This window comes from Rhincodon typus, chromosome 32, assembly GCF_021869965.1.
Source record: "Rhincodon typus isolate 14 chromosome 32, sRhiTyp1.1, whole genome shotgun sequence".
Classification (NCBI taxonomy): Eukaryota; Metazoa; Chordata; class Chondrichthyes; order Orectolobiformes; family Rhincodontidae; genus Rhincodon; species Rhincodon typus.
Window position 1 is genome coordinate 22,661,811 of NC_063363.1, and position 21,514 is coordinate 22,683,324.

Genomic DNA, 21,514 nt, shown 5'->3' on the forward strand with positions numbered 1-21,514 from the left:
GACGTTTCAGGCCTAGATCCTTCTTCAGAAAGGTCTAGGCCCGAAACGTCAGCCTTCCTGCTCGGCCTGCTGTGTTCATCCAGCTCTACACCTTGTTATCTTTTTATCAGCACGTTTAATGTTGAGTTATTCTTATAATTTGCAACAATGTGAAATGGGTGTACAACTTGTGAATGAAGTCATCTAAAGCAAATTTAGGCAGGTTGCAGGGACCACTTCACAGATTTCTTCTGTATGACTGGCACAAGAATGCTTAAAGTGACATGTTCAAACATTTAATGGAAGTAGGGAAGTGACTTCACATCATTGGTAGCATTAACAGTTCATTGGCCTTTGGAATAAGCTGAGTGAAGTCCAGGCACATAGTTATAACCTTTGTCAGGAAGCTATATTTAGTTAGCAGCAATGGGAAAAATTCACCCACCCAAAAAGTTTGGAGAATAAGCACCAGAGTGCTTCAGCTGTCCTCCAGTGAGGAGAGACTGTACGAGCGTGGTTCTACTGGACAACTTACGAATCCACTAATTTTAACCATAAACATGCTAAACAGATATAACGGTATGTAACAGTAGAGAATATATGCTAATCACACCTTCAAAACATTAGCTTTTACAACAGTACAACAGCAGGATTGATCTATCTGATATGCACAGCAAGTTCAAGCTAACAGAAGTAGCCTTCACTATTTGTTCAAAACTTGTTCTGAGTTCCTGGTATGAAAATCACAAGTGTTGATCATCCTGCAGCATGTAACTGCTTTTTATAGAGCAAAATTCAGGATGTCAAGTAGAAGGTTGGATCCATAATAGCACAAGAGACAAGAAAAAAAATAAACTCAGTTTGTCAAATCACCTCCCTCTCGTGCTCACCACTCTGACAACCTGGAATGACACACAAATAGAGTGAAGAAATGTCACCTGGCTCATGCAGCTCATCCTTCTATCTTTCTACAGAAACATATGATATGCTCTTCAGAGAGTCAACAATCTCTTCTAAGTATCAAAAGCTTTTGCCTCCATTGTCCAACTCAGTAGATTATCGTCTGGTGTTGTTCACTCTTCACCTGAAGTACTTCCAGCTCAGTCCTGAAGACTGTCTCTAACGGTTAATATTGAAGCATTAAATCCGAAGAAAAGAAAATGTATGAAAAAGCCCTGAGCCTAGATTTCTCCCGCAAGAGGCAATAAGAGTTCAAAAAGCAAGTCACTGTTCAGACACCTTGTATTCTTCTTTGAAACTTTTACCAGAGTAGAGTTCACATTGGCCTGTGACGCAAATCATTCTCCCACCTATCTTTCTTTCTCTCTCCCTCCTTACCACTACCACCAGTCCACCCTTCCCCAACTCAACCTCGCCCAATTGTTCAGGTCCTGGATGGACAGATCTGGAAAACAAGACTTAAAATGACATCAAGGTACATTATTTTCATTCACATAGCAAAATAACAAATAAAATTACCTCATATACAAATTTCATATACTTCGGATCTTTGTCATAGCCACCGTATTCATTTTCTACTTGTACAGCAATGATTGGGCCTCCTTTTTTGTACTGTAGAACAAGAGAACAAAATGGGAAGCTACTTTAATGATTAACACGTGTTTTGCATCACCACTATTTCTCCTTTCCACTTCCATCCTTTTTTTTTCCATTCAATGAAAATGGTGATATTTTGCAAGGGTACAGTGTCATACCATATCAGGCACCTTCTAATATTTCACCCAAGTCAGCTATGAGCCTGGATTAGGAATATCAGAAATCTATAAATTTACAACCTTTTTCTTGAACCACTAATAGTGGGTTGCACACAACTGGATGGCTGGATAGACCGCCTTATAGATGTGGGACCAGAGTTATATGTAAGCTGAACAAGGGGAGGATGATAGGTTTCCTTTCCTAAGAAATGAACTGGATTCCCGTGATGAAGATCAACATTTCACAATCAAATAAATTACTACCAAGCAAAAGGAGGAGACATGAGGAGAAGTGACCAAAAGCCAGCCAGAGTGGAGTTTTATGGAGGATCTTAGAGGAGACAACCGTGGACAGGATGAGACAACAATCTGAAGCTGGAGGAACACAACAGGTCAGACAGCGTCAGAGGAGTAGGAAAGTCGATGCTTCAGAACTGAAAAACAGTCCTAGCCCAAAACATCCACTTTCCTGCTCCTCTGATGCTGCCTGACTTGCTGTGTTCCTTCAGCTCCACACTGTGTTGTCTCTGACTCCAGCACCTGCAGTTCTTGCTAGCAGCCATGGAGAGAATGATGAATTTAAGAAGAAAATATACACCTGCAGTTGAAATTGCTGGACGTGGACCAGTAATGGTTACTGCAGAAAAGCTTTAAAGATCACAAAGAAATTAGTAATATTTTCACAAAGCTTTTTGCTTAGTACTATTACCTTTAAGAAAACCAATGTTTGAGGGCAGAATGGGGAAGAGGAGAGAATACAATCAGGTCAATAAAGTACATCATCTGCATAAAACAATGTTTAATGATGACGTATAACAGATTGCGAATCACAAGACCAAAACGCTGGTTGCTAGAATGTCAGCTTTCCAAGTCCAAATTATAGTTGGAACCTGAATAAAGTCTACAACATAAACAGCATTTCTCAAGAGTCATGGCCATGCAGTCGCAAGATTCCAAAACCAAATGAACTTTTCAGACTCACCTGAAAGGGAATAACTTTTGGGATTAGTTCATCAAAAAAGTCATCAACCGCATCAGTAAATCCAACATAAGTTGTGCGCAGTTTCATGTTCTTGTCTCTCAGCAACCAACTACAAGGAAAAACAACCCACAATTTTAATTAAATCGATTAAACGCCTAATGATGATCAGTTTCCTTCAGAAAATGTTCATTACTCTGTAGAATTAGTACTTACAGTAATGAAGAAACAAGCTCTAAACATTACATTATTGTAGTGTTTCCCTCCTTCCCTCCTCAAACCAAAAATAAAAGAGTTGTTAGAAAATTTTGTTTGTGGCTTAGAAACAGCAGAACCTGAGTGTTATGATAAAGTAGCATTGGCAGAAACATGGCTCAAGTCAAAACAGGACTGGATACTTAACATCCCTGAAAATAAGGCTTTTAGTAGAAATGGTTAGATAAAAAGCAAGGTGTAGCAGTCTTGGTCAAAGATAGTATCATTGTCCTTGAACAAAATGCAGTTATGGAATTAGAGTAGATATGGTTGGAGGGGAGAAATAGGAAGGGTGTGGTGATTTTGTGGGTATTAAATATAGACCTCCAAATAGTGGGGAGGAATTAAAAAAGAGGCAGATTATGGAATCTGCAGGTCAAATAGGGCTGTGATGGATGGTGATTTCAATTATTCCAGAGTAAACTGGGAAAAAGATACAGCATAGGGCAATGAAGGGGAGAAATTCCTGTAATATGTGCGGGAGAACTTTCTGGAATAGTACATTTCTGTACCACCAGGGAGGGAGCTTTACTGGATCTGGTCCTAGAAAATGAGGCAGCCAAGTGGAGAATGTCAGAGTGAGGGAGCATTTGGGAAATAATGATCATGATATACAGGAAGTTCTCCTATAACGCGATAGTGGTGTTCTTGTGTGGCCTCGCACTATAGAAAATCGCATTATGGGGAAATCGCTACAAAAAGTTGCTATACCTGTACAGCAGAAAGTTTGCTTATCCAAACAGCGTCCACTATTCATCAATCACGTGTCTGCCAATTTGCATTAACGAAACACGCATTATAGCGGAACTACCTGTAATAAGGTTCAATTTTAAGTTGGAAAAGGGTAAAAATCAGTCACTGATTAAGATTCCACACTGGAAAAAAAAAAGGCTGACTCTAGGGCTTTAAAAGCTGAATTGGAGGTGGTTGATTGGAAACACATTTTGCTGGATAAAACAGTGGATGAAAAATGGGAGGATTTCAAAAGAATGACGAATAAGGTGCTGGCTAATTACAGACACGTAAGAAATAAATAGTGTATGAAAAGCTAGAGTATCCCGGATGACTAAGGACATTGATTAGAAAATAAAGAATGAAAAGGGGGTATATGATGCATACCAGAATAATACCAGCCATAGAAATCGGGAAGAGTATCTCAAATGCAGTACAGAGGTTGAGGCTGGGGTAAGAAAAGCCAAGAGAAAGCATGAGGAAAGGATAGCAGGCTGCACTAAAACAAATAGTAAAATGTTCTTCAAATTTTCCAAACTTCTCTGAACAGGGGCCTGGAGGTTTGGAAATGTGGCACTGTTGTTTAAGAAAAGGACAAAGGATATCCCAGGAAACTACGGACTTGTCAGTCTGATGTCAATAGTGGGAAAACCAATGGAGGCTATAATATGGGATAAGATAAATATACATTTAGAGGAAAATAAATTATACTAGACAGTCAACGTGGCTTTGTCAATGGCAAGTCACGTCTGACAAATCTGATTGAGCTCTTTTAGGTGACACAGGTAGTGGATGAGGGTACTGCTATGGATGTTATATATTTCAGAAAGCATTTCATAAGATGCCACATGGCAGGCTGGTTAACAAATTTACTCCATTTGGGACTGATGGATCCTTGGCAGCATGGATTAGAAGTTGGCTAAAAGATAAGAAACAGAGGGTAAGCATACGGGCATTTCTCAGATTGGAGACAAATTCAAAGTGGTGCTCCCCAAGGATCAATATTGGGGATCATTGCTTTTTCTGATTTATATAAATGATTTGGACCTGGCTGTTGAGGGCAAAATTTCTAAGTTTGCAGATGATACTAAGCTAAGGAGAATAGTGAATTATGAGGAGGACACCAAGGGACTTCAGAGGGACATTGACAAGTTAGCCAAATGGGCAGACACCTGACAAATGAATTTCAATGCTGAGAAATGTGAGGTCATGCATTTTGGTAGAAGGAACACAGAGGAACAATGCAGGTTCAATGGTACAACGTTGAGGAGAGTACAGAAGCAAAGGGACCTTGGGGCACATGTGCCTAATTCTTTGAAGGCAGCTATGCAAGTTGAAACAGTTGTTAAGAAAGCTTATAGGATCCTTGGGTTTGTAACTGGAGACAGAGTATAAAAGCAAGGAAGCGATGCTACAAATTATTGGTCAGACCACATTTAGAGTATTGTGTTCAGTTCTAGGCACTTTATTTAAAGGAAGTATGTTAAAGCCTTGGGGAGTGTGCAAAGGAGATTTGCCAGAAAGATACCAAGCATGTGAGATTTTAGACACAAGGAAAAATGGGAGTAATTGGGATTATTCTCCTTGGAACAGAAAAGATTAAGAGGCAACCTTATTGAGATGCTCATAACTATGAACTATTCTGACAGGGTAAAGAAGGATGTTCTGTTTCCACTAGTTAGTATGTCAGTAACTCGATATCAATTTCAAGATTGTCAGCAAGAGACCTATAAATGAGAGGAGGAGAAGCTTCTTTTCTCAGAGGGTTGTTAGGATTTGGAATACACTGCCTGGGAGAATGTTGAAGGCAGATTCCATCGGTGGTTTCAAAAGACAGTTAGACATACACTTGCAAATAATTAAATTTGGAGGGTTACAGAGATAGGGCTGAAAAATGGAATTAGCTGGACGGCTCTTTCGGGAGCCAATATAGGCACGATGGGTTGAATGGCCTCCTTCTCTGCTGCAAAATTTTATGATTCTATTTTCCCCTGTATCAACAGACTGGAAGAGACTTGATATTGTTGTCATAACATGATAAAAACACGAGGAGCTACCTGTCACTGTCCTGCACAGTATACCAATAGTGGGGAAAACATTAATGGTTAACTTTAACTGCAGCTAAATTAAGAAAATGCCTATTTATTCCCATTTACAGAACTCCAGTGCAATTCCCTTACCCAACACTGAATTAATTTAGAATGTGCATGGTATAGGTGGTGTAAAACGTGGGCAAATATGTGATCATGGTTGATCACAGGCAATGCTGCCACTAAACTGAACAGACATGCAACCTGCAAGATACCATACCTGCCTTAGTTTATGATAAATACTGCATTGACAAAGAATCTTGGGAAAATAAAAGAGATTGTACATTGAAAAAGATGGGTAAAGCACAAAATAATAATTTTAAGAGGCAATGCTCTGCAATAAACCGAGATATCTTGATTTTCTTCTTCGCTGGATATGGAAGTCACTGGCTAGGCCAACATTTGTTTCTGACCCTAAATGCCCTTGAACATAGTGGCCATTTCAGAGGATATCTAAGAGCCAACTGCCTTACTGTAGGTCCAGAGTTAGAGGAGTCAGACTGGGAAAAGATACCCAGATTTCCTTTCCGAAAGGACATGTAGGGCATGTCAGTGATATTTGTCATGTTCACCACAACTGAGACTATTCCAGATTTATTAACTTAATTTAGATATCACCAGCGGTCATAGTGGGATTTGAAGTCATATCCCTACAGCATGGGCCTGGGCCTCTAGTCCAGTGACAGTATACTGCTATGCCACAATCTTCCTCTATACCAGTACCTAAAAACACTTTGTGGGCTCTCTACATATGGACAAATCCTGTCAACATATCGTGACACTACCAGACCAGGAGATTATATTTGGAAATTGAAGGGATTTATTTGGGCATACCAAACATGGAACTAAATTGAAAGTAGTTGCCATAATCCTAGCAGACTATACGGCTGCACTGGTCTCTTTAAGGGTCACCACATCACAGGAAAAGGATAAGGTAGAGAAGATGGGACTTTCATGGTAACCGCAGCCAGTGCGGGAATTCAATTATAAGTGCTTCATTTACACTGGTAAACATGTTTTTGCAAGATTTTATTGTGTACTAAAAAAAAAAGCAATGACTAAGTTCAAACAGGCAAAAATTTAACTTGGAAATATTAACTATGCTGTTTGGATTAGAATTGTTTAAGACACAAGCCACCTGTGAAACCTCAATAGATGATAAACTTTTGACGATGTTACTTAGCTTTGAAAGCAAGTCAATATAAAGCACCAGAATTGTATATTACTGGATAAGTTTACTGGTCAAATATATCCATATATAATTAAGCATAGGCTTTTGTATACTTTGAACTTTTTCCATGATAAATCATGTCCATATTTATAATGAAAATATCTTTGTAAACTACTGCACATGATTTAAGCACTCCCTGCTTCCAGTGAAGGCACTGCTGAGCTGTAAAAAAACTGATAAAAATTAACAAAAAGTTGAATTGTTTGTCTGAAAGAAAAAAAAGCAGTTTTTAAATTCAGCCAACAAGTGGAGCTTTTGAGTAAGGAAATCTGGTTAAAGCCACAACCCCAACTTCAACCATTTAATAGTTCCAACTGCCATTTAATGACTTGCAATCTGTCACAAAAATCACATATACACAAGGACTTAACTTCCGCAATAGTACTGGACAGTTTTCGACTTTTCTTTAAAAGGAGGCTCCATGCATAACAAAAAGTGCACAACGTATTTTTTGCAAAGCAACGACAGAAAGAGAGAATTTCATCTGATGCCAGCAAAGCCAGAATTTGTCTGCTCAAAGACAACTAACTCCACTTTGGAGTGCAGTAGTTACAACTCACCTTTTGTTCTTATCCCTGTCCACACAATGATGCACACACATTTCTCTGCAATGTTCTTTACCATGGCTTTTGACTTGGAACTATATCCCTGTTCCTTCACGGTTACTGGAAGTCCATTCCAAACACCATTTTGCACATACCTACACCTCATGGACTACGGCAGCGCAAGAAGGCAACTCGTCACCATATTCTCAAGGGTAATTAGGGATAGACAATAAATGTTGATCCAGCATCTTGTGAATGAATATTTAAAAACCAGCAGAGGGCTCTTGTGGAGCAGTGGCAGTTCCCCCATCTCTGGTCCAAAAGGCCCAGCTTCATGTCCCACATGCCCTAGAGTTGGCTGATTAAAAATAATTTAAATTATAGCAAGCCAAGTTTTGCTCTTTCAGCTTACAAAGTGGTTTGAATTCATCAATATGTTCTTATCCTGAGACGTGCTAGTCTACTTTTAACATCTAAATTTAAGAAAAGATGACATCTGCTTTGATGACTAGGAACATACATTTATTTTCAGCAAGGAGAATAAAGGGTCGACAGATAGCATTAAAGTTTCCTCTGATTCTTGTTGTACTTACCTGGGCAAACCACCAAGGTCCCACTCTGAACAAATGTATGGTCCTGGACGCAAAATGACCCACAAATCCAAATCATTGGCCAATCTGAGATATGCCCTAAGAGACAAAATAATTATGTTGATCCTTTTGAACAAAGCAGTGACTAAATGTTGTATGTTTAGAGATGAATGAACTTTACACTTGCATTCGCTGTCTGCTCCATATCGAATTCTCTACCTCAGTGAAGTGGGATATGTCCATTTGGGGAAAGAGTAGAAACATTATAATGGACAAATTCAAACAACTTGTGTTTTTCTATATTAAACACCAAATATATTTCACAGGTACAGATACAGTATCTCAAAGCCAGCAACTTCAGGACTAAGCCCATGACAGATTTCAGATCTTGCCTGTTTTCAGATACATGTGAAGTTTTGAAAACCCTATCCTCATCTTTCTAAATGTTCCAGATTCATCAGCAGGCTTTCCATTTTCTTCACAGACACTCAAAACTTTAACACTGCTTTTATTGGACCTTCAAAACCTCGCACATCCAAAACTGGTACAATTGTGGAAATCCAATTTTCAAGCCCTTTTAAAAACGATGAATCCAACCACAGCAGGGCTAGATTGTGCACTTGAGCGGTATGGAGTGACTGAGAGCCAGAGCAGAGTGGAGTGGGCTGGAGACAGATTGGGACTGGGGTCTGGCGCAGGTAGTCAGTGACTTGCGAGGCTGGTCAGACCACATGTGGGAGCACTTGCACTGATCTACTGCAATATAATGTTTATGTGTAATTTGTTTCTCTGACTGAAATGTTCATCTTTTTAACTACAGTCTCATTTCTAACTTATGCTATGAATCACTAAGGTAATTCAACTTCTTTTCTTCTTTATTCCTCTTTTTGCATCTAAGATTTGTACCTTCATACTTTGTACCTAAGATGGTGCTATGAGAGGCAACATTGTAAACTTTTCACTATACTCCTGTACTTCTGTATTTTGAGTACACATGACAATAAAGGATATTCTATTCTCAGCATTCCCAACCTGCCACATGACCAGAAGAAATGGTGGGGGCTTGGAAATGTGAAGAAAAATCTAAGTTCCAGCAAAATAAAAACTTCGGAATGGCCATTCACGCACCGCCATACCCAAATCAAACGTTCAGTCCCCAAGAGTACAGAAACTCTTGCTGGGAATATGTGTGGAGGTTGGATAAGGTTCAGAATTAGTTGAAATCAACTCATTACCAATACTTGCATGTGAAGATGATCTGACTAACCCCATCCCTCAAAAAAAAAGACTGTTTTTAAGGAAATGAAGGGAAATAAAGGCAACAAAAAAAAAAAGGACAACTACTTACTCAAAATCAAGATTGTCCTTGAAATTAAACATTCCTCTCTGTGGTTCATGGAGATTCCAAGGTATGTACCTGTAATAAGGTCACAGATACTGATATCATACTTAAAGCAGCACGAAGCACAGACTACAATGTCCATATGAACAAACTGCACATTTGATGCTCCCATACTCCAGTTCAAAATATTCCAACCTATTCCCACCAGTGTACGTGGGCACATGGTTCTGTTTCATAATCTGTCAATCTTAACTTGTCTGTAGAAATTTTTTTGTGGCTGATTTTATGTACAAGCATGTAAATTAGAAGCAGAAGTAGACTTTTTGGCCCTTTAAGTTTGCTCCACCATTCAATAATATCATGGCTGTGTTCTGAATTCTACATTTTTGTAAATCTCTGATGACTTTAGATTCTCATTAGGTAAGGGAACCTCAAAAATAATCAATGGCCCCTGTTCACCGATGTCCTGTTTAACTGAAACAAAACAAATTCTTACACTGATGCCTCTTGTAATAAAGGATGGCATTCTGTTAATCTTCTTAAATCGCACACTAACTTTTTATGACTCTTTGGAATACCTAAATCCCTCTGCACCTCTGCATTCTTCCATTGTTCTTGGTTTAAATAATACTCCACCCTTTAATTTTTCTTGACAAAGTGAATACCATTGCATCTTCCCCACATTATTCTTCATCTGTCAGATTTTTGCTCACTCACTCAACCTAGCTACATCTACTTGCAACTTCCTATATTATCTTCACAACATTCAGGGATTATAGTGATTATAATTTCACCAAGTTTCACTCTTCCTTCAACTTCCAGATTTACAGATATTAGTGATTTTTGTGTATCTTCTGTTGTGAAAACAGAAGGAAAAATATTTATTATTACAGCTGCCATTTCTTTACTATTGACAAATAACATCTCATTCTTGCCCTCTAGAGGATCAACATTCATTTTTCCTATTCCTTTTTCAGATGCCCATAGAAACTCTTATTGCCTGTTTTGTCATTTCTTTTTAGCTTCCTTATATGCTTTAAGTTATTTGTCTACATTAATCTTTCAGCAGTTCTCTGCCATTATTCGTATTCTGATCAGTCATATAAACTACTATTAACCAATACACAATGATATGCTTTTTTTCTTAAATTTGATATTCTCTTTAAAGTCTTCAGTTAATCATATTTGCTGGATCCACCCCTTGGAAATTTTCTTTATAATAGGAAATATACTTGTTCTGAAATATTCCTTTAAATGTCTGCAACTCCTAGCTCTAACATTCCAATTCATTTTATTTAGCTCAGCTTTCACATCCACATAGCTGTCCTATTTTAAGTTGCAGGTGGATATAGATAGATCTGCTCTTCTCCCTTTCAAACTGGATGTAATATTCAATCGCTGCCAGAGATGCCTTTCCTGTGAGTTCATTAATTAATCCTATCACATTACACAATAGCTGCTCTCTGGTCAGTTCCAGAATGTCTGCTCTCCAAAACTTTGATTTTCCCAGTTTATAATCACGCATCTCTTTATCTGTAGCGCCCAACATTTCTTCTCACAGGCTGTCTGTGTGTTGCAAACAGGTTCCATTCTGGACTCCGTTCGCAAATCGACTTGTATGCAAGTCAGAATGCAGTGCAGGATAATATAAAGGAGCTGTTCATAAGCACAGGAAATGTTCGTATGTCAGGTCTTTAAAATTACAGCCCTGCATGAGATCACATTTGTATGTATGAGCGTTCATAAGCCAGACATTCATAAACAGGGACTCCCTGCATATGATTCTTCCTACATGGTGATTACTGTTTGACAGGTTGCAGATCACTCCCACAAGTTACTTTCTCCCATTACCATTCCACATCTCCACCCAAACAGATTCTATGTCCTGACTTCTTGAAACAAGGTTATTTCATCCTATCACACTAATAGCCACTTTTGATTTAGAGTCCAACCTCTCCACTGTACTTCTTGAGCATTATATACTCTTATCATTCAGAACTGAAACCTCATCATCTTGCAGCTACATCTCCATAACAGCTATCAGATCATATTTATTTACCTCAATTTTCACTAAAAGCAGATTTACTTTGTTATGAATGCCATGCACATTCAGAAACTGAAAGTCTCTTAAAACAATAAAAAAAATGGTTATATCCCATTTTGGCTACTTGTATAATCTTGAATTTTTTTTTTCTCTCTATCCCTTCCTGTCATTCTCTATCCTTCTTCTTCCACATTAGTATTCTGCTCTTCTGCCTCAACTCCATGCCTGGATTTGATACAGTTATCCAAGTTTGATCCCTTATCTGCCTTGTTTAGCTTAAAGCCATCTCTACTTTCCTAATGGTGTGGCTCCTGAGAATTCCACCTGTGACATGGTTCAGATATAGATCGCCCTAATGGTATAGATCCAACTTACCCCATTATTGGTGCCAGCATCCCAAGAACAGGAATCCACTTCTTTCACTTTGAACCACAGAATCACATCTCTATTCTTATTGATCCTAAGCCAATTTGAATGCAGATCAGGTAATTATTACCTCAAAAATTCTGCATTTTAAATTTAGCATCTAACTTCTCTTATTCCCTCAACAGAACCTTTTTCCTAGTTCTACTACTGTCTAGAACAAACATGGACCACAATCCCAGATTCTCCCCTTCCCATGGCTAGTTCTTCTCCAGCCCCGAACAGATATCCAGGACCCTGACGTCAGACAGACCATACAACTATGCCAACTGGACTGTTCTTTTCTGCAGAGAACAGTGCCCATACCCCTCACTATCATTACATTCTTTTTTTTCTACTTAGCTCTCTTGAATGGTTTCTTGTGCCACAGTGCCATGGCCAGTTAGCTCAACTGCCCTTCAGCCACCACTCTCATCCAAGCAAGCTGTGAAAACCTCAAACCTGTTGGGCAATTGCAAAGGCTGAGGCTCCTGCACTCTGGGCCCCCTTAACTGCCTCATGTGCAGTCACAACCTTTTGTCACTGATCAAATCCAAAAACCCAATCCTAGAGAGTTTGGCAACCTCCTGAAATAAGATGCAGAGATAACTTTACCACTCCCTGATATTCCAGCTCAGCCTCCAGCTCAATAACTCTGAGCTGAAGATCTAGCAAACAAGTGTTTGCTCCGGATCACACAGGAATCCAGAAACTCCAGCACTTTCCAGCCGCAGCACATTAACTGCCTTGCTCTCTAATGTGCTAATTAAAGAGTAATTGCTAATTCATTTATAATTGATACAACTCACACTCTGTTAAACAAAAATTCTCACTCAGCAAATTTTACTTCTTGCAGTAAATTGTTCTTAAAGTACCTCTTTCCCCACTCTGTACCAAATTCCCAGGTATACTTACTTGACTTCTGTCTCTCTCAGAAGAAGTCTCCATCACAACAAACAAGTTAACTTATTGACTTTACTTGGTTTTTAGATGTTTCAAACTGACAATTTCAGTAGGGTTCAGGGAAATGAAAGAGAAAGAAGAAATTCAGAGACAAGGCAAAAAATCTGCACACCATGATCTTTACTTACGTTACTAAAGTGTTCAAACCTAAAGCTTTCATCTTCATCATACGGTCTGCCCAGTACGCCCGTGGAATACGAAAGTAGTGCATTGATCCACCCAGGATGAGAAACTTATTTCCCTCCAATTGAAAGTATTCTCTGTCAGCCTGCAAGCCTATTTTTCGGCTGTACATTCTTGTTGGAGTGAGTGATATCCAACGGAACCTAGAAGTAGATGAGAACCGTCTTATTTCAAAGTATAATTGTAGCTCAGCCATCAATTTATGGAGTAAACACATGGTGAACTCCAATACTATCCCAAGCACCAGAAAACCACAAATTGTACAGACAAGTTAAGATAGGTCAAAATGCTTTCTTCTTCTATATCTCTCCTGAGATTTACTGGTATTTAGCAGACAAATGTCAAAATGACTGAAGGGAGTGGGTGTCAACAGGTTAAAAAACAACAAAAGACATTTATCCATTTTTCACCCACACAATGATGTTTCCAAAGGTGATTGTTAAAAACTATTGCAGAAACCCTGTAATTTGTGCATAGCTCAGCAAAAATAGTTCAATGTAAATGTTCGCTGAGCTAAACACAAGTATAAACAAAAAGACTACACCATACTGTACTCAAAAACACGTACCTACACATTTTATGATCTCCACAATACTTGGTTTTTCTATAGGCAGAAGATTTTCCATTACAACATACTCTACCAATCTGAAAGCTGTTCCCAATTGCCACCATGACTTTTGTGAAAATAAGAATTTTATTATATTCTATTTACTTTAGAATTTCATTCTCTCAACAACTGGTCACAGGCTTTAGTCAAAGCTGCTATATTAGGAATGGCAAATCTTTATTTTATTTGTCTAACATTCTTGCTTCATCATTTAACTTCACGTGAATAGAGCTTGAGATCTGTCCCGATCCTGCAATTTTTACAATCTATCATAACCTGTGTGAATTTACTGGGCATTAATGAGAAGGAAAAAGCAGAAAACAATTATGAAGCATCATCAGGCACATGCTGCATCCTGTACACCCCCACCCCTGATTCCTACACCCAAGACAAAAATTCTTCCTCCTCAGAGAAAGTCTGACATTTGGTTGGTCATCCTCAGTCTTAGCTCTCAAGTATTATTGATTGCTTGATTTTGGAAAAAAAAGACACAAGTGAGAACTCTCTTTTCATCAAGAAACGTGGTGACACTCAGGAGCCAACATGAAACCTGTAACAGATGTAATTAAAGAAATCTGTAATATATGGGAGGTGACAGCATTGTGGTAATGATGTTGAATTAGGAATCCAGAACCCAGGCTGCTGTTCTGGGGCAATGGGTTCAAATCTCACCATGGCAGATGGTGAAATTTGAATTCAATAAAAGATCTGGACTTACAAATTATGCTTTCTTAATGGGGACTACATAGAGATATGCAACATGGAAACAGACCCTTCGGTCCAACTCATCCATGCCAACCAGATATCCTGTATAAATCTAGTCCCACTTGGCCTTCATCCTTCTAAACCCTTCTTATTCACATACACATCCAGTTGCCTTTTCAATGTTATAATCATACCAGTCTCAACCACTTCCGCTGTACCTCATTCCATATACGCACCACCCTCTGCATGAAAAAGTTGCCCCTCAGGCCCCTTTTATATCCTTCCCCTCTCACCTTAAACGTACGCCCTCTAGTTTTAGACTCCCTCACCCCAGGGAAAATACCTTGCCTATTTACCCTATCCATGCCCCTCATGATTTTATAAACCTTAAGTCACCCCTCAGCCTCCGATGCTCCAGGGAAAATGGTCTCAGCCTTTCCAGCCTCTCACTTTAGCTCAAACTGTCCAACTCTGCCAAAATCCATGTAAATCTTTTCTGAACCCTTTCTAGTTTCACAACATCCTTCCTATTGAAGGGAGACATAATCATTATCAACTGTTGTGAAAACCCAATCAAAAAGAAGAACTTGCTGGAGAAGCTCAGCAGCATCTGTGGAAAGAAAGCTTTGTGTTTTTCTATCACATTTCCAGCCATCACAGTTCTGTTTTATTTTTTATTCACTTCCCTTTCAGAAAGGAAATCTGCCAATCTTACCAGGTCTGGCTACGTATGACTCCAGCAATGTGGTTAAATCTTAACTGCCCTTTGGTCAAATAGGGATGGGCAATAAATGCTGGCCTAACCAGAACCATATCCCATGAACAAACTTAAAACATTCCACGCAAGGCACAAGGGGTAAGATTGCTGATAAGAGAACATGATGATTGACATGAAAACCAAAAGCATCAAGGCTAATCCGATCAAGGTTAATGGGAAGCAATTTAAAGTACTCTTAACACTGTCAGGGAAGTCAGCGAAGGTGGTGAGCTCAGTTAGCTAGATTGTACTTCAGAATAGCACCAATACCATGGATTCAATCCCTGTAATGGCTTAGGTACTTCTTGCACATGCCTCCTCACCTTGCCCAATAGTAACATGGCATAAGCTACAATTAACAACCCTTAGAGAGACGAGATATCCTGGACCCAGGCACCATGCAGGCAACGGCCTTTGGGATTCTCGATACCGGCCACAGAAAACAGTGTTCATTCCCCAACTTTATAATCCTTGATTATAACTACATTTCTCCTTTATCCCCCACTCTTAAATGTTTCCCTGTACCACGGTGCTACGGTCAGTTTGTTAACACTCCGTACGAACACCGGCTCTCATCCACACTGGGAGCAAAAATCTCAAACCTGTTTGACAAGTTCAAGGGCTGAGACTCCTGCAGCGCATCTGCTGGATCCCTCCACTTGCCTCACACATAGTCACATACTCCCGTCCCTGACCACTGACCAGATTCAAGGTAATTAATCTAAGGAGTGCAACTGCCTCCTGAAACTCAGCCTCCAGGTAACTGTCCCCCCATTGAAGCATCAATGCTGAGTGGAAGTTCCTCAAGCAATGAACACTTGCTACAGATGTGGCCACTATAAACCAAAATGGGCTCTACCAGTCCCACATCATGCAGTTATAACACATTGCCTGGCCCAGTATATCTATTTTCTTTACTTAGCTCTTATTCTTTTTAAATTTCCTATTGATCTTTTAGTTCCTAAATCTGTAAAATATTTCTGCTATTTACCTTTAATTTGAATGTAGCTTCTATCTTCCTCCTGAACACAAGTCAAATTCTTTCTTCTGTACTTCAGTTGGCTCCAGCAAATCATCATTATGGCCACTTCCAAGTTGCTGTAGGCCTTTAAATGTTGTAGCAATTCATAATCTTGCAGACCTCAGGAGGGAAGTCTCTGGCTTCAGACGCCATATGCTAAATTATAAAATGCCTGACCACAGAAATGAGGTCAGTGACCCAGACCTCAGACATGTCTCAAACTACCTTCCGTGCTACGTCCGACGGGCCTTCAGCATATTCAGAAAACCCAGATTTTACAGTTTTTAAATATCAAAACCTCTTTTAACACAAATGGAGGAGCCTTGAGTTTTTGTTTTGTGCTCAATTTCCTGAAGTACACTGAATTCAGATATAACCTTAGTCAAAAATTATAGGTTTAGCTTGACATCTATTCAATTTTCATGTCAAACAAGGGAGCACAATCAATGTGTAATAGGAGACAGTAAACTGAATTTCAATTTTTGGTTCAAACAGCTTAGCAATAAGTTATAATTTATTCTTGCATTTAAACTAAAAATGCAAAGGTAGACACAAACAAATTTGGGCAGCACTAAGTATTTAGTGACCGGGTTTCTCATCAAATATTGTGATGTCGTGGTATCTTGAATACAAGTCATCTCGGTCTTAGCATCTGTAAGAAATAGGGACAATTTCCCAATGGGTTTATTTAATTAGTTAATGCCAATATGGAGCAATCTTTTCACTTTACATTTCAGAAATAAGAAGCATTCTAAAATGGACGTACAGCTAGTTCAGCAGAAATCAGATAAGTTAAGTTTAAGTTAATTGAATCAGGATATCCTGTACTTGATAAATATCCATGTATAATTTTCCTTAGATCATCAGCTATTGACAAAGGTGTCTCGAAAGTTCACAGACTTTATCAGCTAGCACAATCCTTCTCCAATCTTTAAATCAAGCCTAAGAAGAGAAACTTGCATTTTTCACAATTCCTGCGAAAAAGATCTATTCTTCTTTTTTGTGGACTGTGTTTAGTTCTATATTTTAAGAAGTTTTCTGCGATTTTATACCACATTATTATTTGTTTAATTCTGTACTAGTTCACCCAATTAAATAACTAAACAATTCCGACCCCATACAGTCTGGCAATGCTTTATTTTCCAGTTTCAGAGACAGTGGCAGAACGTGATGAATGTGTTTTCTTGACCAATATATTGTATTTGCGATTAATTTTTAAACCAGGGCTGCAGAAACCCAGGCAAGGGTATGGACTTTGAGATTCAGATTGCTTTCTAAAACTGCTGTTTAGCCAAAGACATCAGTAAAGATGTGGTACTGTGGTAAGGATCAAATTCATTAGTATCAGAAAAAGTTGAAATAAAGGTCTTTCCACATGAAATAAGCCCGACCATCATAAAAAGGCTTTATTAGTGTTCTTTGGATCGCACATGGACTGTGTGTTTGCCACCTGGGATACTGCATTGAACTGAGTAAAACATTGCTTAAATTCAAAAACAGTTCAGTAATATGTGGCTTCACATACCCTAACAATCTTCCAGAAACTAGCATGTTTCTTGTTCCCCTTCTCTCAGGTTTGAAGCACACGCCTTACCTCACACAATATGAAAACAAAGAGCTGGGTGAACCTAACTCAAATCTGTTCTCACCAGTTAAATTAACAGGGGTCTTCAAATGTCTTCACTAACTATGCTGAGAAATCTGGTCAAACCACACAAAAAGTCACCTGGGGCCCATCTTGACATTGGGAACAACTTGCTGCATTTTTTAAACTGAGCATCAGGCACTGGGGCAAGATGGCAGCTGGTGACTAGTGGAGTTTAGCTAAGTTAGATCACATGGTCAGGACCCTAAACGTTAACTCTGTTTTTCCTTCACAGATGCTGCCGGACCTGCTGAGCTTTCTGAGCAACTTTGTTTTTGTTCCTGATATTACAGCATCCACAGTTCTTTTGGTTTTATTTAGATCACATTGGATTCAGGGTGAGCTTGCCACCTGGATACAAAATTGGCTTGACATTGGGAATCAAAGGGTAGAGGTGAAAGCTGTTTTTCAGGCTGGAGGCCTGTGATCAGCAGGGTTCCACAGGGATTGGTACTGGGTCCACTTGTATTTAACATTTATATTAACAATTTGGATGAGAACATAGGAGGCATGGTTACTATGTTTGAGGATGATATCAAAGTCGGTGGTATAGTGGACAGTGAAGCAGGTTATCTTAGTAATCTTAGAGATCGTGATCAATTGGATCAATGGGCCGAGGAGTGGCAGATGGAGTTTAATTTGGATAAATTCAAGGTATTGTGTTTTGATAAAACAAACAAGGGCAGGACTTACACAATTATTGGTAGGGCTTTGGGTTATGTTGTAGAACAGACAGATCGAAGGGTTCATGTACATAATTTTTTGAAATGTGTACCACAGGTAGACAGAGTGGTTAGGAAGACATTTAGCACACTTGCTTTCATTGCTAGACCATTCAGTGTAGGAGTTGGGATGTCATGTTGGAGGTTGTACAGGATGTTAGTGAGGCTTCTTCTGAAGTACTTTGTGCAATTCTGGTTCCTCTGTTATGGGAAGGATATTACTAAATTGGAGAGGGATTTACCAGGAATGGAGGGTTTAAGTTATAAAAATGTGTTAGATGGGACTTTTTTCACAGGAGCATAGGAGGTTGAGGGATGATCTTATAGAGATTTATAAAATCATGAGGAGCATAGATAAGGTGATTAGCAAGGGGTCTTTCCCCTACGGTGGGGGACTCCAAAACTAGGGGCATATTATGCCCTCTGGTCTTGGATTTCCCTACCCTGGAGAAAAAACTTTGGCAATTCACCCTATCCATGACCCTTGTGATTTTATAAACCTCCATAAGGTCACCCCTCAGCCTCCATGAAAAGTAGCTCCAGTCTATTCAGACTCTCCCTATGGCTCAAACCCTCCAACCCTGGCAACATCCTTGTGAATTTTTTCTGCACCCTTTCAAGTTTAACCGCATCTTTCCTACAGCGGGGAGACCAGAATTGAATGCAGTGTTCCAAAAGTGACTGAACTAATGTCCTGTACTGTTGCAACATTACAACACTCACTGCAAAAGGCAGCTGTCTGGAGAATCACCTATTCAAACTGGACGGTAAGACAGCAACTGCAACTATCTGTACTTCTAAGGGATACGGAGTGGACAATCTGGGGCTCCAGAGCTGTAAATACTTCTGATATTGTTCTTGTGGCTCCCAGCCTTTTACAGTACAAAGCCTGAAAAATACTCAGGTAAGAGATGCACGCTTATTGTAAATATAATAGGCTGCACTTTACAGTTTCAAATGATTATTTTAACAAAAACAAACATTATTTTACTCAAAATAAACCTGCTCGAGTAGGATAGCTGCACCACAATTTTACATAGTTCCTTTAGTTCGACAAAAATGTTTGGTTTGAGAAACAGCTTTTACAACTGCAGCAACTGTTTCTCCTACAGCAGAGGTAGCATATTTTTTCCACATGGTCCAAAGTAAGTTTTTGTTAACCCAATGGAAAGGTGCTGTCTTTCCATCAAATTAATATGGTTCAATAAGTGTATTTTATTTACAGATGCAAACTATACATTCTGCCAGGTACACTTGGTAATTTGCCAAGCATTTGGTTTACCTTCTTATAGCACCCAATGGTTTGGATTTGAGGTAATGATTTTTAAAGCGGCTCTTCAGGTTTTTAAAGGAAAACACTGCCAACCCTTGTCCTACAATAAAAGTAACAGCAGAAAGAGACATTTCAATCCTATTTAGAGGATCAAGAAGGCTCATTTTTATCCAGACACGGAACCCCAGAAGATTAGGCTATTGTCATGGGAACAATTCCAGAGTTTAAAGCAAGTTTTTGTACTTCAAGGAATTGATAAACAGCATAAATGTCAATGGCTGGCAAACATCTAAAACAGTGACCACAGGTGCTCAATCATCATTCATATGTTAAGGGTCATTTTCCACTTAAGCACTCAAAATTACAGACAGTTTCAATGGCTGTGTGCTAAATTTGTTGGTAATGTGCCTGATTAACTCTATACTAAAACAATAGCAGCAGCAATGGCTTCTCAGAAAATTACCCGCACACTATCTTTGGTATCTTAAAACTTCAGTGGATAGAAAATTAGACCTGAACAAACATTTTTAAAATTGCAGGACTTCAAAAAAAGACTGCAAGAATTTACAGGAACACAGGTGGTGAGAGGAATGATGTAACAATATAGGCCCACTACAGACACACCTTTCATACACTACATACTTTCACAGGCAACAGACAATTGATCATTCACTGGAAATTTTTTCTGATCCCTGTTATAAACAAACAATTAAGTTGGTTGTCTATGCATGCCCCAATTTTGTTCACTATTCAATCTGAACTGGCTGGTTTCCATCGAAATACCCTAAAGCTGCAAATCTGCTTAAGAAATCATGGTGTTCACTGAACTGTTCGACTAACTCTACATATATTTAATACCAAAAATTGGTAACACCATGCCTAATTACTAGGCGTTCAGTCTTTCTCAAAGGCTTTAACAGATACTATCCTACCATGCAATCTTGACATGTAGTTTAATAATACAGTTCAAGTAAACAAGTGTCAAATGGTCATCTTAAAATGTTGACTCATGTCCCATCCCGACGCTAGTTGTTCTAATGTGACAATCGTCAGCCCAATGAATTTCTCTTCAATTCTTGTAGCTTTCAACAAAATCCTCCCCACTACATCAAAATTAGAGCATAAAAGGACATAAAGTACCAAAGGTAAATAATATGCTGAGTGTGGCTTTTCCAAAGATTTATACGAGTTAGAATAATTGTTTCTCCTGAATCAAAATGGTTAAGGAATTTACTACACTACCAAGGAGCATTATCAAACAAATTTTAACACTGAACCATAAAAAGATATATCAGTACAAGCAATCAAGTACTTTGTAATTTTGCCAATACTCAAGCCTCAGCTGACTTTCTAATCTGGAAACAGAAGAAAGCATCTACAAATCAGATGTAACAGACTATGCTAGTGATTTCAAATGCACCAATACTGCATTGATTATCTCTTACCAAAAAGAACCTGCTATATCTACATAGTTAGATACAGATGAAAAGTTAGGACAGGTATGAACACAAATAATCAGTTGATTACTGGAGATGGGGGTAGAGGAAATAATATTAGAATAAGACTGTCATGCCCTAACATCAGAGCAACAACATTACAAGTTACAATTCCTTGCCTTCGGGTGCAATTTAACTTTTCAATAGATTGTACAGTGTTTCATAATGTTGCAGATTCATTTATTTTATCAGGCTGCAGGCTTGATCAAACAGGCTATGTTTGCAACGTGGACAGAAT

General features: G+C 38.9%; 1 protein-coding gene across 1 annotated transcript in view; it reads right to left on the reverse strand.

Moving 5' to 3' along the window:
- Positions 1–21,514, reverse strand: part of LOC109931428 (beta-galactosidase-1-like protein 2) — a 68,766-nt gene that overhangs the window by 41,950 nt on the left and 5,302 nt on the right. Inside the window, exons 2-6 of the mRNA XM_020530720.2 lie at positions 12,996–13,193; positions 9,465–9,533; positions 8,120–8,215; positions 2,677–2,785; positions 1,459–1,551 (exon numbers count right to left, since the gene is read on the reverse strand). Of these exons, the coding sequence (XP_020386309.2) occupies positions 1,459–1,551; positions 2,677–2,785; positions 8,120–8,215; positions 9,465–9,533; positions 12,996–13,193 (565 nt within the window). The remainder of the gene's footprint in view (positions 1–1,458; positions 1,552–2,676; positions 2,786–8,119; positions 8,216–9,464; positions 9,534–12,995; positions 13,194–21,514) is intronic.